Source organism: Cupressus sempervirens, chromosome 2 (assembly GCF_028749045.1).
Source record: "Cupressus sempervirens isolate cs-2001-9-10 chromosome 2, ASM2874904v1, whole genome shotgun sequence".
NCBI lineage: Eukaryota > Viridiplantae > Streptophyta > Pinopsida > Cupressales > Cupressaceae > Cupressus > Cupressus sempervirens.
In genome coordinates, this window is record NC_143119.1 from 194,480,734 (window position 1) to 194,491,993 (window position 11,260).

General features: G+C 30.9%; 1 protein-coding gene across 1 annotated transcript; it reads right to left on the minus strand.

Annotated features, from left to right (window-relative positions):
• Positions 1-5,631: 5,631 nt before the first annotated feature.
• On the minus strand, positions 5,632-11,040 carry LOC149571739 (alpha pinene synthase, chloroplastic-like). The gene is made up of 10 exons (XM_089809780.1): positions 10,809-11,040; positions 9,272-9,453; positions 9,065-9,168; positions 7,928-8,136; positions 7,743-7,834; positions 7,539-7,637; positions 6,875-7,090; positions 6,625-6,763; positions 6,276-6,524; positions 5,632-6,174 (listed from the first exon to the last, which is right to left on the minus strand). The coding sequence occupies exons 1-10, from the start codon at positions 10,917-10,919 to the stop codon at positions 5,878-5,880; spliced, it is 1,698 nt and encodes a 565-aa protein (XP_089665906.1). The 5' UTR covers positions 10,920-11,040; the 3' UTR covers positions 5,632-5,877.
• Positions 11,041-11,260: the final 220 nt, after the last annotated feature.

Consider the following 11,260-nt stretch of genomic DNA (forward strand, 5'->3'; position numbering starts at 1 on the left):
CTTTGTCCCATTCAAACTTTCCTGAGAACTAGATTCCCTTGATTTTCCTTGTAGATTTCTTATAGGAGATATTTCAATGTCTGTAAATCCCTACTCTATCTCTCCATCCATTTTTCCTTCGTGACTAGTTAAATATCCTTCACTCACCTCCCATTCTCTATTTATTTTAGCTCTTTTCTTGGGTATTTCTACTAACCTATCTTCCCTATCCTGGGGTTCCAAATCAACCTCCATTTCCTTACTAAACACATCCACATTTCTATCCCCCAGACTTTCCACCATCCTCTCATCACATCTATCCTTGCATCCCTCAGCCAATCCACCCTCCCTTACTAACCCATCCTATTTTTCCTGACTCTTTATTAAATCCTCTATGATTCCCTTATCCCTTTCCTTTCTTTCATAAGTTTTTTCCCTAGCCTCCCATTCCATCTGAGCTCCCAATGTAAGCTCACCATCCCCCCCATCATTTTCTTGACAATTGTTTTCCCTTGTTTTTTCCATCATGACATTTTCTATCTCTTCTATATCTTTTTTCCATTGGGATTCCTTCACCTCTTTCTACATCTTCAAGTCTTTTGCCATCTCAGTTGCCCTTCTAAAAAGATTTTCTTCCAACTTTTCCTTATTGCATCCTTTTTGTTTGCACTCTTTTAATTCATGTTCCTTACACAAACACAACTCACACACCTTGAACCCTTCCTCTAATGAAATTAATTGTCTCCATATAGCCCCCTCCACATAGATTTCAATCATTTCTGGGATTGGGTGACAATCTCTCCACAATATGAAAATCCTAAGGAACATTTATAGAGTTACCTTATCCAACATTTCTACTACTTTGATATAAGTTCCCAGTTTATTACCTATCATTCTGTAGTAGTGTTGCTGCCAATACTTCTAAGGAAAGTTTCTAAGTCCTATCCATATTGGGAATTCCCTTATGGTCTCCTTGGTTGGATCAAAAAAATTTACCCATTTTTTCAAATAGAATCCATATCCATCCATAAAATAAGGATTGCCTATCCTGTGCAATATCAACTATAACCATGTAGAACCCATTTTCTAGAGTTTTGAACTCTTTCACTTCCCCCCATTTCTTATCACACCAATCCTTTATCTTTTCTATTTATAACCTTGGCACTCCCCATTTGAGAAATAGAGCATTTGTTTCCAAAAACTCACCTTTCACCTTAATCATGCTCCCATCCAAAAAAATCTTCTCCACCATGCAACATGTCCATTGTTGATCTCTTGTTATTTCTTGCTCTTGGTTTTCCACCACTTGCAGTCTTCTTAGTTTAGTTGCTATATTTTCAAAATCCACTTTCCCACCTAAATTCATTGACGTAAATCTTTGCACCAGGTGCATCCCTCCACCATTCCTATTTATCTTGGTGTTCACCTTGTGCCAATTCTCTTCCCTATTCTGGTCCACTCTTCTCCATTGAAAACTATCTCTAAGATTTCCATATCTATTCTACCATATTCCATTCTTATTTCCCCCAATAAAACCTCCCTTCATGCTACTAGAAAGGTTCCCAAGCTCTTCTTCCTCCAGCAGACCAACTAGCATTTCCCATCCTATTTTGAAAACCTCTCTAGTCTCCCACTCATCATTGCTTCTCCATTCGAGCTCCTATTTTTGATGCATATAGAATGTTTAATTACTTCACATCTTAGAAACGCATCAAACAAAAGCTGGGCTTATATAAAAATTGTATTGTAGTATACAAGAAGCTTGTTAGCAAATGCAGACTCCATTATTTTATTAGTAACCTTTTTCCCTAACTCTAAAGGAATTTAAACTCTTTAGGTAGCGATTATTGAAAACATGGTTTCTCTAGTTGATGAAAGTTTTCAATCTAGAGAACAAAATTGATAAATCTATTAAAAACCTTCAAAATCATTATACAATAATTTTCATTCAGGTGAAATGCAAATGAAGTGAAATGTGAAGACCTGAAATACATGGATGTTGACAATGGATTTTATATTAGAAATAACAATGACTGTAGATAATAGGTGAACATTCACCAATAAAAATAACCTTGTTGTGGAATCCTAGTGTATTTCTCATGATAAAAGGTGGGTAGTCCAAATATTTTTGCAAATGGTACAATCTTTGTTGTGGTAAAACTAGGGAAGTTGTTGGTGTGCACCATTTTTTCCACATTGGATCCCTTACATTTCTTGCCTTAAGTTCCTTGGTTGTTCAAGATGTCTCCATGTATGTGATTGGTAGAGATCATATAGAACTATTTGGCTTGAATTTGGGGGAGTTTTAAAACCTATGATTTTTAATATGGTGATCTTTGGATGTTCATTTATCAAGAAAACACATGGTTGTAGTAGGTTGTTGTATGCATGGAAGCACTAGTATTGTGATAAATGGCTAGTCTAACTACCTCTTATACCTTGATATTCCTAAACTATGTTTATAGGAATGTGAAAGGAACTTGAATTTAGGAACAAGAGGTGGAACAAGAGGTATGTAGTTAAGAGGCTTCTAAAAAAGAATAAGAATACTAAATCCTCCTAAATAAACTTACAATATAACTTCAATAGTTGTATTGAGGTAAAGAAGTTAACCTGAAAGGGATCAAATCAATAGGATAAAATTAAAGTAGTTAAAAATAAAAATAAAATAAAATCACATTAATTAAAAACAATATTATTAGGCAAGAGCCTATGGAACAATGGTAACTTGTAAGCCTCTCAAGAGGTCTTAGGTTCGAGTCTAATAAATCTTGACATATAAAATAACAATTAACCTCAACAAATCATAATAGTTAACCTAGACATTGACCTTTTACCTTTGATATTTGATCTTTTATAATGATATAATTTAAATGAATCATGCAAAGGAATTATTGTTGTTATTTATATATATTTGATGGGAGCTTCTATTTGTAAAAGCTTTGTTTGATGTTTGGTGGCAAAATTCTAAATAAGTAGACATTAGTTGGATGTTTGGTGGACAAATTCTAAAGAGGTGGTCATTGCAACTATATCATAGGTGTTGTCCTCATAACTTCAAGCTCTACTTATTAATTGTATCAATTTTTTATTTTTAGGAAAAAAGGATTTTCAAGGATCTATGATCTCTCCAGTGAGATTAAACCTAATGATCAAATTCTCCACAAACTATATAAGATCAATATAATATATTTAATAAATTTAACCCTCACTACTAATATCAGTGTTTGTCATTTAATTTTTTTAATTTGATGCTATTGCTGTTAGTATCCAATCTGTCCATTCTCCACATAGTATAGATTCATAACTCATAGATTAATATGCTTAAACATATTTCATAGATTTGTTAAAATAGGAACATTCATGTCAATGAATGTTATAGTTGAATTTAAAACATATGCATATCGATCCATAATAATATATAGACAAGGTCAACAAATAGATGGGCCCAAGCCTTAGGGATGGTTCACAATCCAAGGTCTAGATAAATTTGTTAACCCAATATTGCTCCAAGTATCCTTATCTAGTTAATCTCTTGGCTAGCACAACCATCTACATGCAACACTTAATTTGTCCTCCCATGGTATACTTTAATGAAGGTGATGATGTCCTCTTTCGTTTATCACATTTCTTTGAGTATGAAGTTGTATTAAAGCACAAGCCTATGTCACCTTTTATAAAGAAACGTGATATCAGAATGTGACAATTCAACATTAATGACAAAAAAAATGGTATTTGTGTTTAAAATATGAAGATGATGTAAACTGATGAAATGTGTAGAATTGTATGAGTTTTATGTCTATAATTTTTATATTTTTTTTGACTAAGAATTTATTCATTTTATTTTATTTTGATGTCCCTTTTTTAACTGTAAAAAATATAGGATGTAGTTCCTGTCAAACAAGTATGTGCAAATCATCTTTTTTTGTTCTGATTTGAAAATATTTTATAGATGACATGTATAGCTAGTGAACAAAAAAAGAAATAATTATTTTTGATGTATATTTTCTTTGTTATAAGTACTCAAGTTCAACATTGTCAAAATCCAACAGTTTTTTCCTCCCATCAAAACTTCACTATCAAATCTATACCTTCTTGAAAGAAAATTACATATTCATGAAGAGGATTCTCTCCTCTAGTGATAAATATTATTTTTTTATTTTTTTGATATGATTTACTATTTTTTTTCCTTTTTTGAGGGAGCATCTTCTAAAATGTTAAAATATCAACTTATAATATTTTGAGATTATAACATATTATAACTAATCAAAACACTCAAAAATTTATATAATGATGATATTGAATCTGAGATCTATAAAAGGGTATTTTTAGTTTTTGAAAAAAATTGAGTTTTGATAGAGAAATGAGATTTGACCAAAATAGGTTTTTGTATCACAAACGGTGACACAGATCTGTGCTTTTACCCAGCTACAACACCTCAGTTTTGGTTTTTCTTAACAATTGAATCACTAATCTAATTTTATGTTTCCATTATTTTGATTGTCGGACATGTTTCAATTGACATACTAAAACCTAAGCGTTACACCTCAAAGTCTAAATTAACATGAAAGGGAAAAGGAGAAAAATATCTTTGCAAGAATACAAGAAATAAATAAAATTAAGAATAGAATTAGATCTCTCATTATAGAATTAGAATAGAATGAGCCGAATACCTAATAAACATAAAAAAGTACCTAAAGCAATAGGCAAGGGCACGGGCACAACAAGGTAATGGCAGAGCAAGGGCATGGAAAGACCTTCAAGGGTACGGGCATGGAAAATGAGACTCAACTCTTCGCAAACGATGAAATGCATAATGATTTATTTTGTGTTTTTTTTTGTTTATAATGAAGTGGGGATTGCAATTGCAATGCCAATGTCGGTATTGTGATGACATCGAGCACGATTGCAAAAAAATGTTAAAATCACCCACAAATTACCCTATCATCGTAGTTCCCAAATGTTATAATATCATGTCAACTAATCTCAAGTAATATTAATTTGTAAATGATGTTTACACTAGCAAACACCCCCATCAAGTGCAAACTTGGGAGAAAATTTGTATGCAAATGATGTAATACTAGATTAAAATACAATAAAATTTTAATCTTGGCAATTAGGCTATATTTGGTATCTACGATGAAATAATATCTCATGAATGAAGAAAACTAGAAAACCCAATGAGGAAAAAAATTCTTCATGAAAGAGACGTGAAAGACATGTACACATATATTAGATTATATGATGTACATAGGTCTAAATATCAATGCTATGGAGAAATACACCCATTACAAAAATATAATACAATCAACCATTCAATGAAGGGAAAGATGAAAAACATTGTCCCATGCTCCCAAAATAATAATAAAAATAAAAATAAAATGAATAAAGAAGTATCCTCAACAAGTGTAAGGAATTTGTTTTAAGCCAAAAAAAAATGATTCCCATAAAAAAATTATTTCACCCTAGTGAAGAAAGATATTAATTGGTTAATATAGAGTAACTTATCTCTCCATGAAGAATGAACACAGTAGAAGTTTAGCCAATGAAAGCTTTGAACAATCATAAAAAATATTCTAAAATGCCTCATCAAGACAAGGAAGATCACCAATCAAGGAGATTGTCAAAACAAGAGTTTTTAAGAACATGATATTGAAATGATATTTAAGATACTTTAATTGATAATTGATAAAATGTACATAAGATCCTTCCTTACATAGGAAAGTTACAAATAATCTTGGTACACACATTAAATATCTAATACAAGAAAATAAATTCTTTAAGCATTTATATAATAGATTTTAATTATTTACAATCTTGAATGTCACTTTAGATAGCTAATGTGATTCCATATATAATATTATTTATAGTAAGTTACTTGCATGAAACTTACCAAAATTACATTGCAATAGGTTGCACTAGGATATTTAGAATATGATCTCTTGTATCTTTGGTGGAAACTGTAAAGCCATCTCTCTCTATATAAAAGAAATGAAATCCTCTTGCCAGGGACATTACATGATCCTTACTACATGTTGGTATGTTATCTGGCTTTAAATATTCGAAGTTTATTTCTTTGAATAAATATTCATTCAAAGAATTGAGATAGTCCAAAGCATCTTCTTCTGTTGATCTAGGATTATCTCTCATGTAGCATCCTACACAAGAAGCTTTTTCACCCCTAGCAGCTTCATCCTGTACATATCATCATAGATTATAGTTTAGAGATACTTATTTCTTTTGGAAAGAGAATGACATATTTACCAACAAAAACACTATAAATTAGTATTTTGTACCTTGAAACTCTTAATATCATTACTCAATCGAAAGGTCAATGCTAAAATCTCATTGAACCTTGAGGGGAAATCAATTTTTGGAAGAAGGTAATCAGGAAGAAGGGCATCCAATGTTAAGAGAGGTTGTAGAATAACAATTCGAGCACCACTGGTAATTTTTCCATTCTCTAGATACTCTTCAAAAGTTTGTATATAGCCAGTAGCAAGCCACTCTGCTTCTTTCATGTAAGCATCCAATAACACCTCCCACTGCATTAAAATTTCATCATTTATGAACTCTTATTTTTTCCTTCACAAATAATCATTTTCGTATATTCTTCAAGCATAATAAAATGATTAAAGTACTTACAACTTTTCTAGCATATTCAAGTGTGTCTCGACCTTGGGTTTTGATTGCCTCTTCTACCATTTCGTTCATCATTTTATAAAAGGCCATGAAAACAACTTTCATATATTCAGGAAGGTATTCTATAGAATAGGGATCCCATCTAACCAAAAAAAACATATTATTATGAAACTTAAAATATTTGTCAATAAAATATCATTATTGGTAATAGTCATTTCAATAAATATTATAGGTTTTTAAAATATTTTCTTACCTCTTAATTGCATTTGTGAAGAGTTTGAGCTCACTAAGTGTACCATAAGTGTCATATATATCATCCATAACTGTTGCAATAGAAGAAATTTTTGCACAACCAATTCTATAGGAAGAATACTTTGGATCCACACACCCCCCTGCTGCCCAAAAATAATATTCCACATAACGATTGCGAGAAAAATGTAGTTTAGGTATGCCCGAGTCAATCCACCACCTTAACACGCAAGAAAATTATCCTATTAAAAAGTAATACACATTCAAGATCAACCTCTCTTTACTTATTGTTAAGGTTTCCTATCATGTTTTTTGTTATTAAACACCAATTAGGATAGAAGCACAGGACATGCCACATGTATCCTTTGGTGCTTTATAATCAAGATATTGTTATTTTTCAAAGACTCCTTATTGAGGTTAAAAATCTATATTAGCCACCATTTGGTACATGGGACTCTTATTTTATCTATAACTATGGACTAATTAGGACATGTGACTATAACCTTTCATATGGGTGGTGGAGTGTTATACTTCTAAGAGCATGTTCAATTGTGGCTCATTTCTCTAATTTTTTGTGATTATTTGTGAAAAATAATAGTATTTTCATTTTCATTTTTTCTATTTACTTGTAAAGAAGAGAATAATTTGTCAATATACGATTTAATAACCTGGAGAGTAATTGAAGTTCTCCTTGTTGCACAGACTGCACCATATTGAAGTCTACTTTGGCCAAATATAAAATCTTCTTGTTTCTCTTACATTTCATCCTGTATATGAAGACATTATTTTGTTATATTAAAAAAAACTTGCCTTTAAATAATACTTAAATACAATATTTGATGTAATGTTACTTGGATTTCCTCTTGTTATACCATGAACTATTTTCTCCATAGATATCAATATAGTTCCTTGCTTCTAGTCTAGGCATATTAGTATGCCAACCATACTCCAAATTGAATTGTATCTGCGTGTGTCATATGCACTGTTAAAAAAAATTATGAAAGAATGATCGAGATACTTTGGCATACAAAAACATTAATATGTATAAATTAAATACCTCTTTTGAAAGATTGGGCTCCTTAACTTGTTTCAATGCTTTTTTTAAATATTTGCTTGCAAAAACTTTAGTCTCCTCCATGATTTTCTCTCCAAGAAATGCAATAAGTGAAGCTCGATATAAATTAACTATTGTATTTATGTCCTCATCTTCTTGAGTATATGAAATCAAGAAATGTCCATCTTTTTCTTTGAAATTTTCCAACACCCCTTCAATTAATCAAAAAAATTTATTAGTATAATAAATGACAATGATAATAGACAAACAACATAGTTATAGCCATTAGAAAGTATCCAGAATAATAATGAACACCCTAAGTATGATTTTAATATGAAAGTGAGTGTGGTGTTTCCCAAATTATTGTACATTTGATGGTTTAGATACTATATTCAAATCTCTTTCTAAAAATGAGTCCTCATAAGCATCTAATACAAAATCAAGAGTGTCATATAAAAAATTCTCTGAGTGAGAAGATTCACTTAAACACAATTTTTTTTTTGATGTTTCAACATCTTACATTTAATAAAACTTTGATGCACAATAAATTTTATAACCTTAAACTTCTCCAAAACATCAAAAGTCTATTGTATAAATTACAAATCAATTTTAAATGAGTGCAATATTAAGAATTATGAGTAAAATGAATGATGAAATTTATAATAAATAGTCTTAGAAGAGATTGTGTGTGTGCGCAAGAAAATAATTTAAAACTCATACTACACATTCATAAATATTAAATAAACAAATAGGCTCAAGATATCTTTGAATGAGAAATTTTCATTTCAATATAACTTCAATTATATCTTTTATGATTTAAAGGCCTTAAAATTTCTACACACCCACAAATGGATGAAGCAAGGCAAGATGTAACTGAAAATAGGCTCAAGATATCTTTGAATGAGAAATTTTCATTTCAATATAACTTCAATTATATCTTTTATGATTTAAAGGCCTTAAAATTTCTACACACCCACAAATGGATGAAGCAAGGCAAGATGTAACTGAAAATAGGCTCAAGATATTTTTGAATGAGAAATTTTCATTTCAATATAACTTCAATTATATCTTTTATGATTTAAAGGCCTTAAAATTTCTACACACCCACAAATGGATGAAGCAAGGCAAGATGTAACTGACCTGAAGAGACTGGGTATCTATGCAAGCGAAGTATTCTAAGTGCCAAGGCTGTGGTGTTCAGATCTGCTCCTTCACCATTCCCAATCTCTTTGTCGTTCCAATGCCTGTTATTCATTAATATACATTATACATGACTGACTTTAACATTCATTTAATTTTTGAAATTTTTTTATTAAAATAATTAGAGAAAGATTCTCATAAAGAAACCTGTAAACAAAATCAAGAGCTTCCTTGATTTCCTCTTGGAAATGTCTATCGATTCCAAGGCGTTCAACTTTGTCCACCATTGAAAGGCGTTCATGGGCAGAAGAATTATGAGTTGACAATTCATTAAACATCTCCTTCACTTCTCTTATCAGTATCTCTGCTTCTTCTACATAGCAAGGATCCTACACCAAAATCAATCAACCAATACATACATAATAACATAACAAAACAAAACTTCAAAATAGCAATCAATCATTCGATTCTTGAAACATAAAATACATAACAACAAAACATAAGTTTAAAGTAAATTTAAAAGACTGTAAGACTTACTTGAAAATAATAATCAAAGCAAAATTTGAAAGTAGAATCTAAAATATTGTGAGGATTACATTGGAACAATAACAAATCAATCACAAGTAGAATCTAAAAGACTAAAACTAGCTTGCTTTAAAGTAACGATCAATTAATCAAACAAATAATACTAGAACAATCATCTATTCAATCCTTAAAACATAAAATACCTAGCAACAAAATAAAGTATGAAAAATTCAAAGTAAATCTAGAAGACTATAAGACTTACTTCAAAGTAACAATCAAAATAGAATCTAAAAGATTTTTTTTTTAAGAGGGGTAAATGCTTTGACCTGGAGCTATGAACTAGTGAGGCCACAAACGGGGACCTCATACCCATTAAATTTGAAGCTTGATGACAAGGATAACAACTCAACAACTTAACCATCATGATATGCCACTATTGGCCAATCTAAAAGATTGTGAAACTTACTTTGAAATTATAATAAATCAATCACAAGTAGAACCTAAAAGACTATAAAACTAGCTTACTTTAAAATAAAGATCAATTTATCAAACAAATAACACTAGAACAATCACTCATTCGACTCTTAAAACATAAAATACACAACAAAACAAAGCATGAAAAGTTCAAATTAAATCTAAAAAACTGTACAATTTATTTCAAAATAACAATCAAAGCAAAAGTTCAAAGTAGAATCTAAAAGATTGTGAAACTTACTTTGAAATAATAATAAATCAATCGCAAGTAAAATCTCAAGGCTTATTTGAGAATTCAAGTGGAATAGGCATATGTAAATTCTTCGTTTGGATGCACCAAATTGGAATTGAAATATAAAATAAAATAGGAATACGTATTCCAATTTTGGCCCAAAAACTGAAATTTTTCAATTCCATCTAAATATGTGGAATTGAAATACTTATTTCTATTCCAATTTTATTTATTTTAGAAACCTTAAATTTTTGGGTCTGTGAATTCCCCATCAAATTATGACTGAACCCAACAGTACCTCCATTTTCTATTCCAGAATAGCTATTCATATTTCCCTATTCCTATTCCCACAACCAAACAGACCATTGTGAAACTTACTTTCAAATAATAATCAATCAATCACAAGTTGATTCTAAGAAATAATAATCAATCAATCACAAGTTGATTCTAAGAACTGTAAAATCAATTAATCAAACAAATAGCACTAGAACAAAGACTGTAAAACAAGATTACATCGTATGTTTTTGGTAGGGATTGTATGAAATCATCGTCCCACAAGTTAGGGTGATGATTGGCTACGCGTCGCTCAGTAGATTTATGATTGATTGAAGCCTTGCAATGCATTAAATCCAACCTCCTCCTTCTGCATGTCTTTAATGGCCGACATGCATTTGCAAAAAGCTTAACTTCACTTATTCCGAAGCTCTGCAAGTTAGCAGTGAAAAGAAAAGGAGAGATGAAAGATGCCATTCTCCGAATGATTTGAGAATTGCTAAGGCTTGGTGGGTATTTAATGCCTCAATTCCTCACATTCTTTCTGTGCTTTGTGTTGGTTTAATTTCTCACTCAATTGATTGGAACCTGAAGATAGGCTTTGCATGATATCCGCATGTTTTGTGTTTGTCAGATTGATAATGACTACTCTAAGAACGCTGTCCTTTCAAAATCTCTACTGACTAAGGTAC